This window comes from Conger conger, chromosome 1 (assembly GCF_963514075.1).
Source record: "Conger conger chromosome 1, fConCon1.1, whole genome shotgun sequence".
Taxonomy (NCBI): Eukaryota; Metazoa; Chordata; class Actinopteri; order Anguilliformes; family Congridae; genus Conger; species Conger conger.
In genome coordinates this window covers 25390376-25416567 of record NC_083760.1, presented here as the reverse complement: position 1 = coordinate 25416567, position 26192 = coordinate 25390376, and the positions used below count along the sequence as shown (strand labels likewise).

Sequence of the window (26192 nt, the reverse complement as noted above, 5' to 3'; positions counted from 1 at the left end):
CTTCCTCTTTATTAAGCACTATCAAACACAGTCTAATCTGTCTAAAATTAGCTGGTGAGCTCAACAAGTAATGACTGCCATGCATTCATTATTAGTTCATTTTCCCCAAATCAATCACCAGCCAAGCATGCTTTTTTTTTAAATGTCATCCTAAAACTTTTCACAATCAATTAAGCTGAAGATTAATGGGGACAATTTGCCAGGAACAAGTCCTTCCCTGAAAAGGCCACGCCTCGACAGAGTTTCGGCCTGGTATTGATGTTAATTATAAATTTCCGCTTTCTTGTCAGACACTTAACCTGTTGCAAGGCGATTTTCACCTGCGGTTTGCGGACAACGCGTTTGGGAGAATTGGGGAGAGGGTTCTTATTCGTTCTTTTTAGCCCAGGTAGCCTCTGCGTAGCCGTTTGTTTTCTCAGTGTCATTATCCACACCGTTCGGAGAAAAAAAGGAACTTGTTAACCGTGGCAGAACAGCTTGTTTCGCTCTCTCTAAACCTGAAGATCTAGCATAAACCCACAAAGATGTCACTTCCAATTTTATACATGCTTATTGTAATGCAGAAACAGCAAATATGGCTGTCATTCTGTTCTCTTGAGCCTTTGGGTTTCTAGCACTGGGGGAATTTTCCGTCTTGCCTTTTTTTATGGTATAACAACCCACAGGGAAAGCCTCAGCGATATCAAAGTGGGGGATTCAAAAGTATCTGAATTAGTCCAAACAAAAGACCAGAATTTGCAACACGCGTCTTTAAACTTTCACACAGTCCTTTCAGAGTTGTTAGAAAAGGGAAAAAATCTTTTCTCTCTCCCTGGCTTTGTAAGTAAAATACGCTGAATGCTTGAGACACAAAGGAGATGGGTCCTTAAGGAAAAAACTGTAGCAGGTTTGAAATTTTACCCTTTCTGTGTTTCAGACCCAGTGTGCGCACGTACAAACCAAGCCTGTGCGTTGTTAGAAAATGTTACGAGGAAAACACTTGATCCCTGGTCCACGAAATGAATGAAAGGTAGTCCTTTCGATTCGTCCTTTTAAAGTTTTGTGGGAAAAATATCAAAACAGCCCTTTCTTTGAGTGAAAAATTTCAATCCAATACCCTTTTTTAACATATTTTATCTCTTAGTTAAAAAAGGCTAGCAGACAGATTTTTTTCATTCAGTTACAGAAAACATCTCAGAAGACAAAGGATGCTATGAAACTAGCAGGTCTATCCAAACAGATACTGTACACAGGTCAGGTTTTTAATGCCCTCACACAAAACAGCAAAATGACTGAATGTGAATACATTCCAAAGCAGAAAAATGAAGAAGCTTTCAATTCTGACACACCCACCTCTGCAATTTCCTGTTGGTGGGTTTTACATTTTGGGTTTTACCCAGAGAAAACAGTCTCTAAAAATGCTAAAACTTTCTGGATTGGAATCAAAAACAGAAATCTATATTTGCATACGACTGCTACAGAGGCCACTTAAATGTATTGAATAATTTAACATTTTGTAATTCGAAACATCAAAGGATGAAATGGCGACAAAAAGCTTTGAAATACAGACTATAATGAGCTTGTCTCTCAGTAGCTGTAATATGGCATATTTGGGGGGTGTGGGGGGCTGTTATCAATGAGAATAATTTGAGCTATTACTGCTGAATCCCTGGTTACCATATGTTGTACAACTGCTTTCACACTCTGGCAAACAGCAATCATTTAAAACACATATAAGGCCCATAACTGTTTCGGTGAGTGAGCAAAGCACGTCTGAAATTGGCTGCAGATTTCCATGTGTGTGGATGTTAACCAAAAGGATTGTGGGTAAGCTGACAGCAGACTCGGAGAGCACGCTAGGGTGCCTGAGGTCTCTCTGCAGTCATCAGTTCAATAACGTCCTTGGAGCACCAAATAACACGGGTGCAGGACAGTGCATACAATGTGATATAAAAAAGGATCTGGGTCGACCTACCTCCCGGTCTGACCTAAACTAATTTAAAGGCAGACAGACAAATGACGAAGACTGACACAAGGGTAGCGTCAAGAAGGAGCGGGTGGGGGAGGTCACTCTACCTGCAGGATGTGGCTCCCAAGGTGTGGCTCAAAGATCTCGGAGGCCACCACGTTAGGACTCCTCCGACGCTGAGTCCCGATAGCTGCAGGAAAGGACGAGACAGCAGACATGAATTAGACATACTCCGGACATACGGTATAGGACACTGAGGACATAAAGATTTTAGTCCCTGAAAAAGAGGGAGGGAGAGAGAAAGCAGCGAGTGAGAGTGGTGGGGAGTCAAGTGTCTAACAGTCTATCTACACATACACAGTGACACAGAAAAAACCACAGCAGGCTTTAAACATATTCTCTTGTGTGTTTCTCTTTCTATCTGTTTCTCTGCCCCCCCCTCTCTCTCACTCTCTCTCCCACACACGCACACACGCACACACACACACACACACACACACACACACACACACACACACACACAGCTCTGCTGAGACTGATTCCTGAGTGTAAAGCAGTCTAAGCCTTTGCATTTCAGCTTAGCTATGAGACTCAGACTACAGACAAGGCCAGAGGAGGATAGCTCAAATTCATTTCGCCCTCAAAGTCATATGGACGGACAAGCCAGACCGCTGTAAAAACACATCAGAAACGGCAGCATCAAGTGGGTGGAACTGTAAAACGTAAGGGACACAAACCGATTCAGCCAGAACTTACACAATGCGCCTTCACATCCAGTCCAACCAAGAAGCACAAAGGCTTGTTTTTAAATGAGGGATAATATCATGGCATTGATTCAGCCACCGAGTAACCAGAGAAAAAGTGCCCTGAGGGCATTTTTTCAAGACACCAACTTTAAAGTGGAGAGAAGCACTATGTGCCGTCCTGTGAAAAAAATTGCCCGAGGTAATTTCAAACTTAACAGACCTTGTCCCACCAGAGCTCATTACGGTGAATTTTATAACAAAGTGCTCTGTACTTAATTTTCAGAGCTTAGCCAAGCGTTGGGGTAATGTGGCTGCATTAAGTGCAATTAATGATGTAATAAAAGCAGTGGATGGCCATTAAAGACTCTCAAGGACCTGTAGTAAACAGGGCCTCTGCTGAACGAGGCCCGGGGAGTGGGCGGAGTCAAGAGAGCGAGTCCCTGACGGGCTGGACAGGGCAGGGGGGAAGAGGGGGGGGGGGGGGGGGAGGAGAAGGTGGGGGGGTAGTGGGGCGTTAGCGGTATGAGTGCCTGTGCTCCATCAGATTATTTCCAGCTCTGACACTGTGGCGGTAAACACGCTTTCCCCCCTCTGGTTATGCTTTAAGCGTTTGGCCCCCTCACCTCCCCACAGGCCCTGGGGTCTCACCAAAGGAACAGGGCCCGGATAAGACAGCAGCAGGCGAGCAGAGCTAGGCTGGAGCCCTGGAGATGTGTGTGGCGTTCTCTCTGGTCAGACAAACCGCTGAGGCTGATAGAGCGAACCCCAAATCACAATTTTGGCTGGTGTGATTATAAAACAGAGATGGGGAAAGATGCACAGTGGCTCACAACAGAAGGGGTATTAAAAGAGAGAGAAAAAAAAACTTGGGCCCAGAACAAATGGGACCAAACGTATGCTGTTAGCCGGTAATGAGTCTGTAGAAACAGCCTATGATTCAATACTGTAGCATAGGTGCAAAAAACCGAAAACCCCAGCGCAGGAAGGTCCAAAAGCAATCAGCGAGTCATTACCGTGTCGGGCCAAAAAACAGACCCCCAATAATGAAGTGATCCAAAACAGAGCGGTGGGGGCCTAAAACGCACTGCGACCCAGCACAGGGGGCTCAGATAGCGTGTGCGGGCTTCAGATAGACCCTTCATGTCGAACATTACAGAAATACAGAAGATCAAAGCACACTTGACCAAGTCCAATTATCACCCTCTATATTCCAGCCCAGACTGCGGTGGAAATCATTATTTCTTTTCATACAGTTCACCAGCTGTGGGATTTTCCCAACGTCTCGAAATAACCTCCCGCATTTCCACAGCTCCTGCTACACGAAATAGCGTGGGTCGTATTAAATTTGATCCATGTAAAAATAAACCTCATCTCCCACGGTTCTGTCAATGAAAAAGGGCCTTGCATGAGAATGCTGATGGATTTCCTTTATGCAGGGGAAAATTCCCTAACCTTTCCGAGCCATCTCAAACTCAAAACGGAACGTGGTGAATATTTTATAATAAAGTAGTTAAAATGTCAAACTGGCACCATTCTTGCGGGCCTCTGGCCACTCCGACGCCTCAGTGCCAATCACAGGGCTTTTACGAGTTGATAAGTATTCCTTTCGGCACCTAAGATGCGCCCAGATCCCATCCACCCCTGAACGTCTGTCCCAGACACTGGCTCGCACCCTAAGCCCCGTCTCCTAACCCGTGACCCCCTCCCCACTGCAGCACACCCAGAACCAGGTCGAAAAAAAAAGGCCTACGTCTGGCCGTGGTTACAGTGCCTAAAAGTGGAGATTCAATACTCTTTCCTCGCATTGATTTGAGCGCGCGGAGAGATGCATGTAATTGCATATCGATCTCAGATATTTTACTTTATTAATCTGCTTCATTTCAGCTGCACGCAGTAAATGATGTATAAACTCAAGCCGAATATACTGAAGATACAGGAACACACTGCATGAACTATCCAGACAGGGCATTACTGTGTGCCACGCTAACGCATTCAATTATTTACCCTTTTTTTTTTTACAATGCAGTTCTTATTACCAGCGTAGCGGCATCGAGGTGGCTGATCTCCACTTTTGTCGACCGGCCAAATATTCTGCAAGTCATGTAACCACGTTTGATCCCCCTGGAGAGGTGGAACTTTCCGCGTTATTTGTCCATTTCTGAAGATGAAAAAGGGGCTGAAGTGTAAGTACTTTAAAGGCTTCCTTTAAATGTCACCAACTTCACCTGCTATTGATAAAAAGGATCACAGTAATATTTCAGGGGATTTCATTCCAGTGTAGCACCGCTGACCAATCTTGAGAAGCGCGTGCGGCGTGGGTGATCTTTTCATTTTGCCAGACGAATAAAATCATCAAATCTCTGACTGTTTTGATAACATCTTCAGGATTAACATTCGGTATTATCTGTAAAAGATATTGAAAATAACCTGGTTAAACACAGGATAAATATATTCAAAATAAAATGAAAATCTTGTGCAGACTGGAATCTAATTCTATTAAACGGAGTCGGAGTCATGATTTTGTCTATAGAAAGGTGTGGTTGAACGGAAAAATCAGCAGACTAAAAAGCTGTAATCAACTTCTGAAATCTTGCCATCACTGAAACAAAAAACTGTTCAGCCGTATACAGCATCTCTTAAAGAGCAAAATATACATATATTGTTACTTAAAGACATATAGTTACCTCACACCCATGCAAGTTCATTGCAGTGTGTCCTTTCATATAGAAGACTGCAGATGCATTACCCATCCCATTTACCGGCTAGGAAGGTCATATTGGGAAAAACCGACATGAGGGCTTGATTATACCGACCAATACTGTATGCTGAGATTCATTTGATCAAGACCAAGGGCAGAGTATTGCTGTAGGCAGACCAGTGCTAGTGAATAACTTATCAGTTTTCCATATCAGTTTAAACAGCCTAGCTAAGGACTTCAAAGTGCTCACATTATTTTTATTGGCCAGAATATACAAATCATAATATTTAGCTCATAATTATTTATGTTTTATATTTTTCACACGTAACTAACCGAAACACCTCTTTCAGTCAGAACGTACTTTCTTCATTGGGCTAGCGAGTGCATTTAACCTTGTTTATTTCAAAATAATTTGATAAACCAGAATTTAATTTGTCAGTCAGTGTAATGATACTCTTGCCATGATATCTATATTCTGACCTGTTTGGAGCACACCATTTTTGAGCTACAAGGTACTGTAAAATTTTGAGCAAAACATATGTTGCAAATGCAGTGGTGTATGGTAGAATACAGAAGCTTAATCTACAGTAAAACTCCACTGGGATAAATCAGAAAAAGACGGTGTGTGGAACCAACCAAATGCAGAATTTGCTGAATTCTGCCCACTCATGCCCTGAGGAATCTAACATACTGATGTTCAAAAGTAGAACACTCTTTTTGCACGGTCTGAAGTGCACTGCATGAAATTCTGAAATTTCCTTGTCTGAGCTTTCAGTCTTCAGCTTTTGCAGATTTGCGGTTTATTTACATAACCCTTTAATTCTGCATTAATCATGAGGCTGCTATTCTAATCAAAACAAATGAGCATTTTTCTATTTGTTCCAAGGCACCCGAGTGTTTAATAAGAGGGACTTAGGTATGTTATGACCGATTCAGTAAGGCTCAGAAAATACATCACAAGTAAAACTTGCTGTTACTCTCCTTGCTTTTTTACATTTCAATTTCCCCACCTGCCAAGCAGATTTTCTTGGAAAAAAAACATACTGTAGCAATGACACTGTGCATCGAGAAACATTACAGCTAGCACTGTACTGTAATCAGGGGATTACAACATTCTTAACCAGGGTAGCAGCGGTTCTCTAGAGTATGGTATAGTATAGTATGGATATTTTAACCCACAAGAATACAAATGCAATATTTCTTTCAATTATTGGAATAATGCACTGTATTTGATCTGACTTAAAGGCAACCATCATGATATTTTAGTAATTTGCATTTATTTTGCTTTTCTCCCAATTTGAATTGAAAATGCTCAGCAGTATTTGCAGACTAATCTCTTCACTGCAACACTACTCAGTCAATTTAGGAGAGTGCACAGAGCACAGGTGTCCTCCAAGGCAAGCGCTTGCCAGTCTCTGTATTTTTCCACTTTCCAGTTCACCAGCTGAGTTGCGCAGCCAATGTGCTGAAGGACTGCACCACATTCTCAGCAAGGAGAGGTCGACTATAGAGCCCCAGTCATCCAGGAGAGTTGCTCATGCACAAGGAAGCAGGGGGAATTCTTGGAAAGTGAACCCATGCCACTTCGGGTGAAGCCCTGGCCACTTATGCGTGGCAGCCTGGCACCATGGAAACTTAGCCATAGATGGTAATGGCACAGTCAGGATTCAATTCAAGACAGCGGGGATAAATATAATACAGTGTAATCTGTCGTGCTGCAGAACATGGAAATGATGATGACCCTAGGATGAACCCTTGATGAACTGACATAGCAGGTGGTACTGTAATTTTGAGATTGTTAAAATATTAATGCGTGCGAACGAATAACCATCATAGAGAACTATCAGATGGGAGATTTGTTTTCCGGCGTCTGAGCGAAAAACGAAACCAACCGCAAAAGCATAATTTGGAAATGACATTCGGCGTAGATATGCTTTAAAAGGTAGCAGAAATACATTAGTCTGGTGGAAATATAATTTGGTCTAATGCAGCTGTATGTTTGATGTAATCAATGCCATTCTCATTTTGTGACAATATTAGTTTCCGTTAAATGTATTAAAAGTTTAATATAGGTGCTCAATAAAGAAAAGGCACAAACAGGTTTTGGTGCACGGGTAGTAAAATATGCAATTTGATTCTCAGAACTGTGGCAATTTCAAACCGCAGCGCTACTTGAAAGTCAATTTAACTTTCCGTTTTATAAGACGACATTATTGCTATTGTTAATTTATTTCTCGTTTAATGGAAAATTGGCAACAGGGCCCCCAACTGTCATTTTAAATCTGCAATAATTTCTTGTGAAGCTTAGCGTCCTTATTCCCAAGTCCTGGATTAAGGCGGCTAAATGGCAGCTCCTGCTTTACCGAAGCTCAGGGGCAGGTACTGTTACACAAATTGCCAATTCAATTAACAGAGTGTAAATGCTCAACTGGCAGCTGGCACGAAGGACAGCCATTTTGGCAAGTGTCAGTCCTAATTCATCAACCTGTCAAAGCCCCCGCCGCAGAGAGCCGGCGGACACTGTCAGCTCCTTAATGGTGCGGTTGTAAAGTTGTACGATCCGGCCACGGGCAGGTTTCGCCAACGTACATTGCCCCCCAAACTGATCTCTGCGCGAGTTCTTAGCTTTTCAGCAATAAACACGGGACCCAGTGAAGGTTTAATCAGCTCTCTACAGAACTCAAGACTACAGTATCTTGCCTGCTACTAGACTGCTGCACAGATCTTTTTCATTTCACTTCCCTCACAGCTGTGTCATTTTGCAACGGGGAAAAAAGCAAGCCAACAATAACCAACTATCTTCATCCTAAAGAAGAACAAACTACTGTGCCATCTCTACATCATCCAGTACTAGAAACCTACAACTTTCCCTTTGCATACCTTAGTTACACGGAATTCAATCCTAAACTATTCTCATCACCTATGACACTGAAACACACCTACACATTATAAATACTGGAATCATTTATGATCAGTCTAAGATGTTTATAGTTTAAACATTTATAGCTTCCCATCCTTCTTTTGGGTCCTATCAAAAGTTAAATCTTAAATGTTAGTTCATCACTAGTCCTTTTTCTCCTCTCCATATTCTTCCCATATTGATTTTCTCTAGGGTGTTCTATATAGTATACACAAAGAATTCCAGATTTCCTTTTCCAGAGTCACTGTCTATCAATCTCTGTCCCCTCTGCAATTCCCTGTGCCATTAGGAGGGGCAAACTGTAGTGTGTGCGTCCCTGAGGGAGGATTCCCTATTCCCAACAGACAACATTCCTCATGGAAAAGGTCTCATTACACACATGCACACACAGACACACACAAGCACACAAAAACGCAAGCACACACTCGCGCACGCATACACACACATACTGTACACACACACACACACAAACAAGCTTGCACACACTCACAGACATGTACACACACACACGCACAGATGCACACATGCACACGCACAAACCCGCAAGCATACACAAACGCACACACACCTAGATTTCATATGTTTTTTCATTACCATGAACTGGAAGAACACATTCTTGTTTGCATTGCTCAATGCAAACCAGGCCCTATAATAATACAAAAACAACCTGAATAATTGAACAATGTGAAAAAGGATGGATCCGGTACTTGTGTCAATTCCAGCAGGACCTGCTATCTCTCCTGTGCCGGTGTACACTAATTTGCTTAAAAAAATGAAGACATCCTGTAGTATGAAATTCAAATCTTCCAACTGAGGTGACTGTACTGTGCCTTCAAAAACAGAACTGTCCATACTGGACTGTATTCTCTCTATTACACTGTATTCTGCACAACGGGTAATGAGCTTCCATTTCACACACATACACGCACGCACACCAACCCACACACACGCATGCATGCATGCAAAAAACACACACACACACACACCTTTTTCACCATGAAGTTTTGACTTTGTGGAGGTCAAGAAATGAATCACTCGACGTTTGCCGTTCTGACCGAGTGCACTAGAATCTCTTTCTTGCTAAACAAAAGCAGCTGAGAACATATTAAATTTGTCACAGGAAATGACCGGTCACTTTGCACGAGCGGGTTTGGCTGAACGCGTGCGAGTGTTCTGGGAAAGGCCGCCCGCAGCTCCTGCCCTGGGTGTGTGCGGGTTTGAGTCCAGCTGGCACTCTTCCCCGTGACAGCCTACGACAAAAATGCCTCCCAACATGGAGGGCATTGTGTGGACTAGACTACCCTGTCCTCTGCTTGTGGCCTACATCTGGGCCAGTCAAACAGATGTATAAAGTACAGTACGTGGAAGAAACTTAATACATGGAAACCCCATTAAACACAACGCAATGTAACCTAAACATCTTTTGGTCCATATATTTTCATGTACTGGAGAGACCAGAAATGGCAGTTACACCTCTTCCTCACAAAAACAATCATCAAGCTACATCAAAACACGCAGGATGCTAACAGACATGCCCCCTTCCTCCAGTAGTTTAAAGTATTGGAAAATGAAAATGCTCCGGAGCAGGAGCCAAAGGCCCCATGCCTGATAACTATAAGGACACATGCCTGAAAACTAAAAAGACACAGGATTTTTTATTTTCAGTGGTTCTGCCCCAACAGCACCGAATGTTAGTACTGTATGTGTTTTCCAATGCTAGCTACAGGCAGCAAAAGAAAAAAAAAGTGAAAATTCACAAATATATTCCATAAACGTGTCGATAGAAATCGAGGCACAAATATGAATCTGATATGATGCCTTTCTTCAAACTACTGTCATCATTCACAGCCAATAAAGGGAAAAGAACAATATCCTCATGCTGATGCATCTGCAAGGTAATCGTTGTGAGTCCTGTTGCTTCATACCTGGATTATTCTCTGTTTTCTATCAGACTGCATCTTTGTCATTGCTACGGATGTGTATTATTATGAGGCTGGTTGCAGAGTTTGTCCCTCTTCCAACCGTACATGATAAAATTACATTTACAACATTTCTCTTTTTGAGACCACATGTCAGCTAGCAAGCGGGCCAATGCTTGTACTGTGCTATTGCATTACATGTAACTAGTATCTGAATGAAATTCTTGCTACCAAATTACAAATCAAAATAACTGCTTCTCATGATAGTATGTACAATTGAAAGCATGACTCCACAATGAAAACCAAAAAAAGAGTACAAACAAAAACAATTTCAATGCCAAATATCCAGTACAGAAATATAAAATGCCTAGCGGCCATCGATGAAATGACTGACTGATGGCATTACAATTAATTGCAGTAAGTGTTGATTAATACACACAAAAATGCAACAGATAAAAAGAACAGCATGCATCATTGTTTAACAACACATTGAAGTTTCTACGAGCCAATGCGTGCCTGCCATTTGTGTTTTTAAAGACACCGAAAAGGTGAGGTTCATCCAAACTGAAATCTTGGTGTTTGCAATTACTTCATATACTCTACTGTATGTCAAAAAGCCAACTCCATGAGGAAAAAAGAGAGTAGACTATTATTTAAAAATAAAAGCAGATCTCCAGGTGTCTCCGACTGTATACAAAAGGAATTTCTGTTACATATTTTTTTCCACAAAGGCCTCACATTGAAAAAACGGGTATATTTAAGATAAAAAGATATCAATATTAATGCCATGGGGATATTTGTATAACATATAACTTCGCAGTCTTTGAGAAAACATATTAAAATAAAACAGATGTAGGTTTTGCAATGATCACAATGATTGGACATAATTACTATTTTGCTTAAATGTATTCCAAAAGTCACCCTGTATTTTTTGAAAAAAGGATGAAAAGGAAAATAAATTCAACTGAAAATGACATGCTAGTACTTTACATCCAGAAGGCTTTTTGTTCAAATATATGCGAAAATGTCACAACAGCCCATGCTCGGTTATGTTGGGAAATGTTTTTATTTAAAAGATATTTTGACAGAAATATAAAGATTTAAAGAAAAAGAAAACAATTGAGCTCAAGTTGTGAGTCTCCTGCTTTCTCTCCTGACCCAAAATCCCCTCCGCTTCTATAATTCAGTGCTGTTTCTTCCCCGGGTCCATCAGCTCAGTCCACGCTTCTTCCTCATATTTTCACCCAGGAAAGGTCGTTAAATAATTTACTGACCACAGCTAATGATAGGATTTGATCACAGTGTTTTCACTGGCTCTTTAATAAGTCATAGAGATGGAGATGAAGGTTGAAACATTTGTTTTAATTAGTTTCTTTTAAGATCTTTCACTGGTTTTAAGTTTTCATGATGATATGTTTAATAATCCATGTTCTCCTTTCTGTTCATTTATATCATCAAAGTTTAACCACTCCAATTCTACACTAAAAATCTCTTAGAAACTCATTTATTTTTCTTTTTTTACCTCTATAAATATATTTGCTTACGAAAAATAGACTTAAGGACAATATATCATTTCTAATTATACCAGACCTTACATCATATTCCATTTTAGCAAACATTAACGGTTTCAGCTGCTCGCTTGGGCAAAACCATAAAGAACATCTTGCACGACATGATAAATTTGACACATTCCAAAATAACAAGCCTATATTTCACTATTCCTGGCTGAGAACTGTTCCACATGCATAGACACATTGCAACTTCGAGCATCATTTTTTGAAATTACTTTTAATGCTGCTGATTTTAATGTTTCACTTGTTAATTACACCCATAATGATCATATTGCTTTAAAATTCTGCTTTAGCCAGAGTGGAAAATTGAAGAAGATAAAATGGGGTAAACTGCATCTGCAGCTAGTACTGTATCAGGAGAGACATTAGGGTCAGTGATTTGATAAAACAGAATGACATTTGGCTGATACTGTATAGCTTGGACAAACCGAGCTCAGCCCGAGTATGTCTCAAATATAGGCTAACGTACCAGAACACAAGGCTGCAGGACTGAGTGTGCTAAAATGTTTGGCAAAGGTTAAAAAAATGTATAGCTTCATGTTAGCCTCATGGCAGTTTGAAAAGTAGCTAAAGTTTTCCATTTAAATTAAACACGAGAGATGATACAAACACAAAACAATACAAACTGGCTGTAAGAGTGACCTTTTCTGTGCCTGAGGATAATAAAACCTAATTAAGAAAAGCTCTCAGTCCAACGCTCTGACCTACAGTACATGCAGATCTCAAAATGGTTGCATACTAGAGGCTTGCCAATGCATCGGAGTGCTTTCCACTAGTTTAATATAATATTTTTACTCTAATAATAATTATAATAATAATTATAATAATACAGTACTATCACCAGTTTAGGCGACAGCTTTCTAATGGACAAAATAACGGCGCCGGCAAAATGCAAGACTGTCAAGAAGGCCTGGGCACAGGTTCATATTTATATAAAGAGCTGCCATAGCCACTTGCTGTGTAAAGGCTGCTATTTTTTACAAGCAGTACTGTAAAGTATATTCATTCCACTTGCCAACTCTGGCATACATTTTTAGGTGTGAATCCATTTCCTGCACAACACAAAGAGAGCATTTGGCAGTTCCCCTCAGACTACACCAAAAACAGACTGGCAAGCAAGTGGAAGCACTGCCATGAACTATACAGCACAGTGTTATGTGACTTTGACAAACTTGTTCTTCCCAGAGTGCCTTGTGGCAGTTTAACATGGGAGAGCAGCACGTGGCGTCGTTAGTATGGGGCCCACGGAGCGGAGTGCACTCGAAGCCCTGCAGGAATTACCGGCAGAAGGTCCTCCCGTGCATGTCTAAAGCAGGGCCAGGAGCAGCGCTAAATTCTCCTCAGTCTCCAAGGGGGGTTTTAAAGCCTCGCTTATCAAAAATATCGGAAAATATATATATATTACTGCGCCAAAACTGTTGTTGTTGCATCTGTACTGTTACAGATCGGTTACATCTGTCCTGCGGAAAATCTTATTACAAATAAATAAATAATAATAATAATAATTTTATAAAACTTGATTGATGTATTTATTATTAACAATAACAATTGGAATAATAATTTGCAATAGGGTACTTGTTGAATTTTAAAATTGTTCCCCATTGTGTTCTTAATTTTTTTGTCAGGACAAAGGAAATTAAAATTATATTGCAAATTTATTTGATGTTATGTTGTGCTGTTTCTAGATAATCAGTAATTGCATGCTTTTCTATTCTATCCTTATATTCAGGCAGATGAGCCATAAAGTTTAACAAGTTACCCCAATAGTAGGGTGTTTTAATGACAGCAAAAAAGTAAATACATTTATGGCAAGGGGTGTTGGCAGTCAACATATTGTAGCTGATTTTATGATACTATACAATAGAACCTCAAAAATATGAATGCTTTGGAAACTGGGGGTTGTTCAGATCTCCAAAATGTCCATAATGTTTAAACTGAGATCCTAATTTTAAGAACCTTAATCCTTTATTCACTAGAATCAACGGCATCTAATACTCTCAGGTTATGATGCGTTGTGTGTTCAGAGATGCTCTTCTGCATAGCACGGTTGTAATGGTTATTTTGGTTACTATCACCTTCCTGTCAGCTTTGACCAGTCTGGCCATTCTCCTCTGATGTCTTTCATTAACAAGGCATTTCTCTCTGCAGAACTGCTGCTCACTGGATTTTTCTTTGCACCATTCTTTGCAAACTCTAGAGACTAATGTGCATGAAAATCCCAGCAGATCAGCAGTTTCTGAGATACTGAAACCACCCTGTCTGGCACCAACAATTATTCCACGGCAAAGACACTTAGATCACAATTTTTCCCCATTCTATGGTTGATGTGAAGATTAAATGAAGCTCCTGACCCGTGTCTACATGATTGTATACATTGCACAGCTGCCACACAATTGGCTGATTAAATAATCACATGAATAAGTAGATGTAATAAAGTTCCTAATAAAGTGCTCAGTGGGTGTATAAAACCCATGCCTTTAATAAAAAAGGAGCTTGATATACTGTATGCTACTTTTGCTTTCATTCCAGTTTGGATGACTGGACAATTCATTCTTTATTTTCTAAATCTTGCTTGTAGTGGGGTGAACTGCGAACCAACTTTTACCAACCAACTGTGCAATGCTGTATTGCCTTTTACGATCTCCTCTGTTTAATCCAGATTTTATTTTCCCAGTTTTCACCTCCTCCATTGCCGTTCAAAACATTTTATTTTCGTATGCATCTTTCTTGTGATCTGGCACCATTTCCTCTGCAAGATTTCAATTTCCCGCTGGAGATTATGGAACGATATGCCTCCAAAATGGAAAAAAAATACAAAACCCACATTTTCCATGTGCATTCAATTTCTGCCAAAATGGCTACCCAAATCTAACAAGCTCATGTTCTCATAGCCTTTTTATTGCACATTAATTGGGCCAAAATTAAAGTGGGATTTAAAATGTGATCAACATTAAAATGAGCAAATTTGACACAGAATTTTCTTTATAAAAATATAAAAACAAAGTCACAACTGCACTTCCTTGTTTGTTTGTCTAAATGTGTGTAGAAATGTTAACTATTTGACACTGCTCTTTGTCACTGCTAAGTGGGTAAATCAAAAGCAATGTTCATGTTTGCATCTTAATTTCTTTGCAACAAGTATCATCCCTGCACAAATTCAAAGGCAGTGGCAGTCCTCTCTCACACTTGATTGCCTGCTTCATTGTTTGTTCTCAACGTTCAGCAGGTCCAATATTCCCCTTTGGTGGGGTCTTTTGGCATATGGTGGGGTTTCAGGTTAGGTTTGATGATGTTTAACCATCCATCAATCTCTTAATGACCAATAAATTAGCTAGCCAGCCAGCTACTTACAGTATACCCCTTACACACCAAAGCAATGGCTTGGGTAAAACTTATGTTTGCTATTGGTGTGAATGAGTCAGCCCATGTTATCTGATCCAGTTCTGCCACCCTGCTCACCACCACCAGCTGTTCAGTTTTAAACAGATTTGACATGGCTTGATTTCGGTATGAAAGAGGGGACATAGCTTACTCGACTGGTAGATCTGGACAGGACTGAGAACACACAAAATGATGCTGTTTTTAATACATTAAAATAATGTGTTTATTGGTTAGCTTCACTTTGAACAGAACAATATATTTTGGGGAATTTTTTGTTTTATTTTTAGATTTCCTTCACATGAATCCTTTTTTCTCCATTCGGAGGTAAGCATGAACACTTCAAATAAAAGAGAAAACGCCCTCATTTTTACAGCGCTGCCGGTGTTAGCCTCTGCCTTCCTCTTGACACAAACTCAGCGAACAACAGCAGACAGGGAGGAACCCACGGCTTCACAGCGGACGGCAGCGGAGGGAAGCGGGAGGATCCGGCATCTCCCGCCCGGCTGCTGCCGAGATGCCAGATTACACCTCGAGAGCCGCTCGGCGCGGAATAATTGTTGCTCGACGGTTTCTAGTGGCTCAGAAGTCCCGCTCAAGTGATTTGGGTTTATCGTCGAGCCGTCTCTCTCTCTCCCTCTCTCTCTCTCTCTTTCTCTCTCTCTCTCCCCTCTACCTCTCATCAGGAGAAACAATAGCGACAGATCCCGGGATAAGGAGAGCGTGTGAGAACGTAGGCCGAGGCACCGGGATGACAAGCCCTGTCCAGTGGCGATTCCTATCAAAAAAAAAAAAAAAAAAAAGAAACCGGCAGGGAGAGGGACCGTGAACGCGACATGCGGAATACATAAGAGAGGATCCTTTCGGAACAATATTTCTCCAATTGGCTACTGAAAATAGAGGCTACAGACTTGGTTATTTGCAAATTCCGCATAGACATTACAAAGTATTTTTTCACACAGAGTGTGGTCACTGTGTGGAATAGCTTGCCAGGACATGTAGTGGAGGCAGAAAAACTGGGGGTTTTCAAGACCAGGCTTGATACGATGCTAGATACTTTTTAGTTTTTAGACAAACTAAGCAGTAGGTACACTTTAGTGGTAGGAAAAGGCAAGTATTGCTGGGCTGAATGGCCTGTTCTCGTCATTATGCTGTGTTATGTTATGAATGTGACACAGGCTGAGCAAGTAGCTGTTCTCTGTTAGAATGGGATGCCGTTTTAATCTTCATTATCTAAACGTAGGGAAGTCTCCGGCCCTCAGGTGCCCTAATCCCGCTGGTCTCCCTGGGTTTCCTCTGCGCTGCCTGAAGCAGGGCTTGTGAAGGTAGGACACACATGCAGTAGAGAAGCAGGGGATGGTGCAGCGGGAGGAAGTGCATACTCACTCATACTGCACAGTCCCTCAACTCATTAAAAATGGAGCAGCTCCACACCACCCACACAGCAGAGGTGTTTATGGCCTGGGTAAGATAAACACACACCCACACATACAGCATATACACACACATACACACTGTACACACACACACGCACATACATGCAGTGGTTTTGTGCTTCATTTGACGTTTTGCCTCAGCAGTAAGAATGCCACTGGCTGGGAAAAAATACTTGCGAGGTTCTGACAGTAGGGGGCCGCCGCGTTGCATTTCGGGCAGAGCAGTCATTTGTAGCAATATTCATAATCCATAGTGGTTTAGGGTTTGTTTTTCGCACAGCCACTACCACTCCACAGCAGTTGTGAGCCCACCCTTGCTGGCCTGATGGACTTTTTCTCTGAGTAACAGATAAGAATTATTGATTTTGAATTGTTATTGATCCTGCTCTGGTAGGCCTGGTGCTTTTTAGGCCACAGTATGTGCCTAAAAACTTATTTAAAGTTTTAACTTATTTAAAGTTTGTTTTGGTATACAAGCATAAATATTGTACACTGCTAGCTTGCTATCCTTGGTGGCGCGCTTCTTGTTAATGAATGTTACCATTCACCTGATTGCACTGCATTCATTGTAACAACTAAAAATAACTGTATAAATCATTAATATGTGCATTATTTTGTGTTTAATGCACGTTCCCTCCTCATCAAATTCCCTATGGTGAGTATTTTGGTCTGGTATTTACTTCCGGAAATGTTTCAGCTCAAAATGATGGCACTGCTGCCAAATAGCTTCGAAGGAGACAAGAGGGCAAGGTTCCAGCAAAATGAATGGGAGGGGATGTCATCAAAATCGCACTGTGATTAAGTTGCTAAATTACAGAGTTAATTGCAGCACACAACTTCATTATTCAACCGATAAACTGTTCAAGATGCTTTTCACAGCCTACATTCATTGTCATACGAAGGACAACAGACTTTTGTGCCAAAAGTTTATTAATGCAAATACACACACCAATCGACAATCTAATTAGCAACATTAGCTATGTCCTGATACAAATAGATTACGGCATCTAACTACCCTTGTCTGTAGAATAGGACTGTGCTTACTGAGCTGCTTAGATAGCTCAGTATTTATGTAACTAGCTACAATATTTGATATAAAACAAATGTTCTTCATCAGTTCATCTTGCGATGACAAGTTGATAGGGCGCTACATGAATTTGGACTGGTGATCATATTGGTAGCCTAGAAAAATTTGCTAACGTAGCATAGCCTACTGATATAGGCCTAGATTCAGAGATTGGAGTCTTCTATCGTTTTCTGTAGAATAGGAAGAAATACCAAACTGCTAATCGAGCTCTGTGTTTATGTAACTAGGCGATATAAAATGAATAGATTTTTTAAACAGTTTTTTAAACATATTTGCCAAATGACATGAGTTAAGAATGTCAGAACATTACTTTGACAATGAATCCAAATATATAGCTGAAACCAATACGCCTCATGTGCACCAGGTGGTTTCAAGTTCATCCCCATTCATTTCTGCAGGCCGAGGTCTGCATATGTTGCCAGAACTGATGACGGAAGTACCTCTTAGTATGCTGTCTCGCTCCTGCATAGTCTCTGCTGACACCCCCCTACTGTCGGAACCTGCAATTATTTCAGACCGCTATGGATTAGAGTGCTCACATTTGCCACCTGGTGGTGGTTGTGTCAACAGTTACTGCGACAGAAACAAAAAAAATATGCAAATTTGCCACTGCCAGGCAGATCTCCCGAGGCAGGAGCACCAAATGAAACAGGAAACCACTGTAAATACACACATACACATAGAGAGAAAGAACATATAGAGACACATGGACGTGCGCAAACAAGCACACACGCACGTGCATACTGTACACCCACAAACGCAAGTGCATGCAATACAATTCTACTGTAAATAACACCAAACCGCATATCACCAGTTTTTTGTTCTTTACACACACTTCTGGTCGCTTTTCTCATGGTAATTTGAGCAGCAACATAAATACAGCGCTACAGCAGAACAAAAAGGAGCACGGATCATCCATGTTCATAATTCTCATAGTTCTATTACAGTTATACAGGCGACTTTCCTGAAAATGATGTTTCACGGTTTCACTCAGTACAAACCCCTTTCCTTCCGCAAAAAGGTTATGACATATCCTGAAAACCCCAGAGGAGGAGTGTAAGCGTCAATATCTCCCCTGGCTGAGGGATGGCTGAGCAGCACCGACGGGATTATTGACATTGAGCAACACGACCGAGGTCAAGTTCATGGGGCATTCCCTGCGAATCGATACCGCAGGAGGAACGGAGGAAATAATAATAAAAAAATCTCATCTCATTTGGAAATGCATTTATTAAGACTAACCGCATCGCAGGAGATGCGCTACCCCGACCGCCCTACAGCAAGAGTGCGTGGATAAGCAAACAATCCATTACAGAAATGCGCCGCAGTGTTCATGTTAATAAACTCATAGGCACAGGACTGAACACACACACACACAGAAAGACACACAAACACACACACACACATAAACGCACATGTACAATATGACTTTACAGAAGCAAATAAAAAATACATGAGAACCACTCCGCCAAAAATATGCTCCATTCCCTGAGCCATTTTGAGAATTACATCAATTTTTTGGAACAACGTAAAGTCATCATAACTTCTGCATGCCCAGTTTACAGAGGACAGGTGACAAGCTTTAGTCTAATGAAGCCCACATTTTGTTGGCCATCTGTAATTCCCAAAAGAAAATTCTACAGTACTGCTTGTTTCAATAATTCGGATTTAAACAAGCCTACCATTTTCTGCTGGAGAAATGACAAGGCTTGATTGTCAATAAAGAATGGATACTTTAAGCATAATTTCACAGGACTGGGTAGGAACCTTTGGGTAGAAACTACCCATCCGCATAGAGTTTCCAAATAATAATGCTTGCACAGCATTAAAGATTGGTTCCTTGGTAGCTCATGCCCTTTTGCAGCACAGCACAAATAAATAATACTCTGCACATCAAGATGGAAGTGCAGTATGGTGACAAAAATGTATGGTTTATTTCTGTGTTTATTACGATTATCAGTACTGAAAGGTCAGATTGTTGGCATACATACTGTAAAGTACAGGGGTCTTGGAGAATCTTAGGTAATGTAGTTCAGAAACAGGGCAACAGGCAGGGCCACAGTTACACAGAAACCATGAAGGAGGATCGCCGAGGGTGCTGTGCAGTCCAGTGCGGCAGACTGGCCAGTAGCTGGTCGGCTAGAATCAGCCACCGCTCCGTTACACCGTCACGCCTCTCTCTTTCTATCCCCCGTGTCCTCCGCTGCCGTCCTTGACTCCCAACGCAAACAACCTGGCACCCACCCAACTCAGAGGAGAGCGGAAATGATTTTGTGTGTGTGTGTGTTGCGTGAGTGTGTGTATGTAAGGGAGAGTGTGTGTGTGTGTGTGTGTGTGTGTGTGAGTGTTTGGGGGGGGAGGGGGGGTTAGGATGATGGAGAGTGTGACGAAGCGAGAGAGTGAGAAATACATAGGGAGGAGAGAGAGAAGAGGAGCGAGAGAGCAGGTGGGTGGGAGAGAGAAACAGAGAGATGGGATGAGAGTGTGAGAGAAACAATATGAGAGAGGGTAACAGTCAGCCTGAAGAGCCGTCTGCTTTTTCACAACAACCTGGGACGGGGGGGGGACATCCCGGAATGTCACCGTGGGGGTGGTAGCCGTGGAAACAAACAGTAGAGTGGATGGAGTGAGCGAGACCAAAGGGGGGGGGGATGAGAGAGAGTGAGATGGAGAAGAAGGAAGGGAAAGAGACTTGACAGAGAGAGAGGGAGAGAGGATCTGGGTAGTACATGAGAGGTAGTGTTCCGACACTGAAAGGCTGATGTTTCAGTCTGCCAAACAACATAATGACTCATTCAGGCAGAAAAATATTACCACCAGGGGAATATTTGGAACATCTCAGTGTGAGAGTAATTAGGGACTAACCTACGACGGCATGCTCCAGTGCTAAAAGGGGAAAGTGAGAAATCCCTTGGCTGGCTTCGGCGAACGGAAGGCCCTTCTATCAGCCGTGGAGATAGCCGCTAGAGACTCACAGCGGCGGGTCTGTCAGCACAGGACACACACCTAGTTTTCAACCTTCTCCCACCTGTACACATGTGTGAATCTACGTCTTCCACATTGTATAAGTCCCACTACTATCTTTGGGTCTTAGTGCTGCAGATTAAAATGGGTTCACCTTGGGGTTCTTTCTGAGAAGGACATTGGACATTTACATCAAATTGCTGCCAAATACAGCATACTCTCACCACTTTATTGGGTATTTATTAGGCTTATTTTTCTTCTGCTGCTGTAGCTCATCCCCATTAAGGTTGACTTGTGTGTTCAGAGATGCTCTTCTGCATACCACTGTTGTAATGCATGGTTATTTGATTTACTGTTGCCTTCCCGTCAACCAGTCTGACCTCTCTCATTAACTTCATGACAGGAGCCAGCAAGTTTGTTTTACAAATCATACGTTTAAGATACTGGAAAATACATTTGTCATTTTGGAACAATGTTATTGTGGTTACCAGGACATCGTTCTGTTGAAATGAATGGAGCAGGGAGTGTCTCTCCCTAGCTGTGTGTCCCAGTGTGACTGACGCTAAAGTTCGATGTTGTAAATTCATAGAACCGTGGTTACAAAACCACAATAACCATTGTTCCAAAATGGCAGCAGTGAAAATAAATGGTGCATGTTAATGTTAGGTAAGGTATCTCACGTCATTGAAAAGCTCATCATTATTCTACTTGAATTATTATTCTAGCCAGCTAGCTTATTCTCTAACCTGTCTTGGTTTGTACTCCTTCTAAATGTTGGGCTGTCTGTCACTTAGATGTTTGGCAAGGTTAGAAGTGTCTCCTCCCCTTTCATCCGAATCGTTTAAAAAAAAAAGTACTTTGGGATTTTTAAGTAGCAGATATTTGCATCAACAAGCTGGTGTACAGGTCTACCTAATAACATGGTCACTGAGTGTATATTCAAGTGCTTATGAAATAATATCTAAACTGCAAAGACCTATAATTCCTCTTTTGTTGGATGTAGACTACAGTACTGAAAAGTACTTTATATGAGAAATCCAACCAGAGAGTAAGCTTGCGTTTCATCTGCTAAAGTATTTTAACCAAGTTTTAACTGGAGGGCATTGTCATTCCATGCAAACTATTTTTATTTAAAGTGCAACACTGTGTATTTCAAAGTAATCCCTTTTTCAGGAAAAACTCCCAAATGTACTTCAAGACCACAGGGTTTGGCTGTGCTTTTCGCACAAATCTGTGGGAAGTGGGGTTTCGATGCGGATTGGCGGCTTCTGTCCGCCAACGCTCCTAATGCAGGTGTACGTTTGCCAGATTCTGCAGTGTGGTCTCATTAAGAAACAGCACATGGCGTGTGGGAGGGAGGGGGCCAAACGGAGGGGGAGGTGGGGGGGGGTGGGCGAGCACCGTTGCCCTTGACGCTCGTTAACGTTTGAATCATTAGACGGAGGGTGAGGAGATGGCACAGGTGGGTCTGCACATTGAACTGCGTGTTTCAACGGTCGTTTCGCTGCTGCCGTGAGGAAATTATTGCGGATTCGCAGAGATTCGCGCTCGACTTTCGACTCGGCCACAACGCCGAAGCTAGGACGAGAGCGAGTCGCTGCAATGTGCTGGGATTCAACAAACTCGCTACCACCTGAGGTGGCACCAGCAGACAGGAGAAGTGCCGAGCGTAGGGGAAAAACAAGCTTGGTAGCGAAGAAGAATTTCAGTGTTGTTCACACCCGGCGCTAGGTCCAGACAATCCCAGTTCAGAAGTATTACAGCACTAACCATAGTGTAACCCTACGCCAAGCTCGACAATGAGAAATCAACCCAACGCTGAACGGCCAGTAAAACTTTGTCGGCGAAGGTAGCGCCGCGCGTAAAGGCGACGGTCAACTAATGTACGGGGTCGCCATTCCCGTTGACCTCTGCGTGGGTTTCGTCAGGAATCGTTGTAACTTCGACGAAACTACCTGCGCAGTAAAAATTAATGAACTCTGAACCGTTCGGCACATCTCCACCAAATTGCATTTTCAGGCTCACATCTCCGGGACATGCTGGGTGGTTTGATGCTTTCCCACAATTCATCTTGCCGCTAAGCCAATTTTCATTTAAACGCAATTAAGGGCCCGAAATGAACATTATGTATTAGATAAAGCTGAAGAATCCGCTGACTATCCTGAGAATGGTTTTCGGGAGGGGGGAGGGGAGGGGGGGAGTTGGGGGGAGAGAGAATTAATTACAACCCATTAGGGTACAAGTCATCTTATTGCAAATGTTGAGTTAAACTGAGGAATTAGTTCATTTATTGCATTAAATACTCTGGGCTGATTTAGAGGGGGATCTTCAATTTATTACAGGGAGGTCAGTTTGAAGGAGGAGATAAAGGGGAGGTGAGAGTCACAGAGGACAGCCACGGTCGGGCCCGGGTTACCCTAATCCAAAGTTATGGTGCACCCTGTCCACTGGTGCAACCAACCAGCCTAACCTGCCAGAGTCTGCATTTGATCTACAACAGAGGTAGTGTCGATTTATCATTTTCACCAGGTTTAGTGTGCGTCTCCCTCAGTGGTACGGCAGGGGTTAATCATTCTGTTCCGCTCCACTGAAAAGATCACATTTGCAGTCAAATTTACCTTTTTCTGTAAGATGCTGCAAATCATCCTTCAACAATTCAACTTTCAGGATAATACCACCTTTTGAATAATTATGCCATGTATATGGAGAAATTAGTGTAATTATTTACCATTTCTATCTTTGGAGTCGATTTTCTGAAAACCTGGATGATTCTGGATGACTTCTTAGTGCATAGTCATCCTATCAAAATGAAACTTTGCAAACCTTTACTCCGTATCCAGGAGAGTGGTTTGGGCCAATTATGTTCTTGTTATAACATTTAGGAGCGGGTACAGCATCACAAATCTCATTGTTAAATCCTGAAATTTCATAATTTTTCTTCATGAAAAACTGAAATTTCTAGAAAGATTACTATTGGGAACAGGTGATAAAAAAAACAATGTCTTCAGACTGCTAAAAAAAAAAATTCTAAGTATGCAAATGAGCTAATTTACATATTACACATCATCTTTTCAAGTCCATACCTCATGATAATTTAAGTATGTACCTCTGAAATGATCTGGAAGACAAAAGATGCGTTTTTGGTGGAAAATAAACTTAATACGAAATTCCTGCCTTTAAATTCTGGAAGAGTTGGTGGCATTGCCAATGGCAGTACTCAAGCAGGGGTGGAGACATGGTGACAGAGAGCATGCTCATCTTCCCCATGATGCAACAGCTAGACGATCTCACTTATGATGTCACTAAAGCACATATTCACTATTTTGATGCATCTAATAGTAACTCACACCCAGATACAGCAGATTCACATGCAATACATTTACTGAAGGTCCAGCAAGTTCTCATTGTCTTGCCATTTGCCATCTTTGTTGCAAAACATAATGTGACTAGCCCAGTACATGATTAAACAAGGCGCAGAAACAGAAATGATACATTCCAGGCACAGTGCAGTGTATGGGGGAACAAAGCGCATGATACTGTACATCACTAGAAGGTTGTGTGTTCGAATTCCTGGATTCTCACAGAAACAGCACAACGTCACACTGCACACACATCAGCGGGCAACAAGCAAAGCCTGTGGACCCCAAACCTGCTCCTCGCCTGAGCGCGGCGGCGGTTTTTAGCGATCTCGATGACGTAACTGCGGAATGTGTATGAGCCGCTGTGGCTGTCTGTAAATTGAAGCGTACCGGGCTTTGGGGGATATGCCCTAGGCAGGAAATTAGTGTCGAAAAAACAGCCTGATTTTAGAACCAGCGACGCTTGCCGTGGAAAGTATCAATGGCATTTCAAACAGAAAAAACGCTTTTGTGCACCGTTTGCCTCAGTCAAACCCAACCCCCCCACCCACCCAACCCACGGTCCCCTGTCCCTGCCGTCCCCCCCTCTGCGTTTAAAGTATTTTGTCCTGGATTGCATTAGGCAGTCTGAAATTAATCTACCATTACAGGCAGAATTTAAGACTCTAAAGCTTTGAGGGTGCCTACCATAAAATAGTTTAACTGCTCTACTGAAAACATGATTGGTTGAGGCAGCCGGCACACTTTATATCATGTGCTAAAGAGAGAGACAGGGGAGAGGGAACAGGGAGCCATACCGCAGCCAAGGACTAATTTTAGTGTCTGTTTCGGAGTCCCGGGCAGCCGCCAAACGCCAAGAGGTGTTGGTAAACACGCGGCGGTGCAGACGGCGGCGGGCTACGTTTTTTATTATTGCTTACAGTGAGCGTCTTTAAGGGATGCAGGGCTCTGCGGTTGTTAACATCCGTGGCCGCAGATAACATCTCTTTTCAAGGTGCCCTTCCACGTGGAGAATTGAATTAGCCGACGACGAGGCGGACGAGAGGCTGACTGAAGGGGGGCTGACGGCGGACAGAATTTCCCCGTCCGTTTCCACCCTTCATTCGTACGCAGGCCAGGGACCTGACAAACGCACTCGAAGGACGTTTAGCCCACGACCGAGGAGCGCGGCAGCGATTTAAATTAAGACGGCGGCCGTACTCAGGAGCGCGACATTAAATCTCGCCGGTGTACCGAGTGCCTTTCCAAACAACGTCTTCTGGCTGATTACGGTCGCCTCTCGCAGAACTCTCAGCCAGACGCACGTGACACAGCAGAATGTGCCCGTTCATTCTGGAACATTCCACACAATGTATTTGGCCTTTACTCCTGATGTGCCTTTTGGTTTCTAGTCCTGAGACTGATGTCTGTCAGACGGTAGCAGTGCTTGCTGAACTGGGTTTACAGGTGGGCGTAGTTAGGGGGTACATAGACTTATGGTTATGGTTCAGAGAAGCGCATTATCTTTTTATTATAATTATTATTATTATTATTGAATGCTTATCCAAGGTGACTTACATACCTCATATTTGACATTTATATTGTACGGCTATGTTGGGTATAGACATTTAGGCAGTCAATCAGTTTTCAACCGGCAAGTTCAGTTACCCCTGTCAACCGCACAAATGCCCTCTAAGGGACAAGAAAGGGGTCATCTGGGACAGGTGATGAGGAGAAGAAAGAGAGGGCATGAGCTGAAACAGAGGGTGGGGGTGGGGGGGGGGGGCATTCATTCACCCCCCCCCTCCCCCTTTATTTGCCGTGTGCCTGCGCTGTCAAATCCAGGCACGGTAGTAGGGACTCGGGGAACTCCCTACCTGCTCGTTAGCGGCAGGGAGATGTGGGGAGGGGGAAATGTGGGGGGGGGGGGGCGAGGGTGCGTGTCAGCAAACAACTCGCCCCAGAAGAGGCCGCATTTCTCCGCTGACTTTACAAAGTAATGAGGCGAATACCAACACGTTTCACGGGCCCCGGCTTCTGCGGGAGGTGTTTTCCATGTTACGTGAGGCTAATCAGATGAGAAAATGCTCTTTTCTCTTTTTTTGATCTGCGTTTGACTTTACATTCCAGCTCTGGGGCGAAGACGCCTAATTCCGCACCCTGGTCCTGTCGCCTTTGTGCAGAGCG

General features: G+C 42.5%; 1 protein-coding gene across 2 annotated transcripts in view; it reads right to left on the bottom strand.

Annotated features, from left to right (window-relative positions):
- Positions 1-26192, bottom strand: part of LOC133130480 (neuronal PAS domain-containing protein 3) — a 314893-nt gene that overhangs the window by 163104 nt on the left and 125597 nt on the right. For both annotated transcript variants that reach the window (XM_061245099.1, XM_061245107.1), the window contains exon 4: positions 2056-2138. In XM_061245099.1, coding sequence (XP_061101083.1) covers positions 2056-2138 — 83 coding nt within the window. The remainder of the gene's footprint in view (positions 1-2055; positions 2139-26192) is intronic.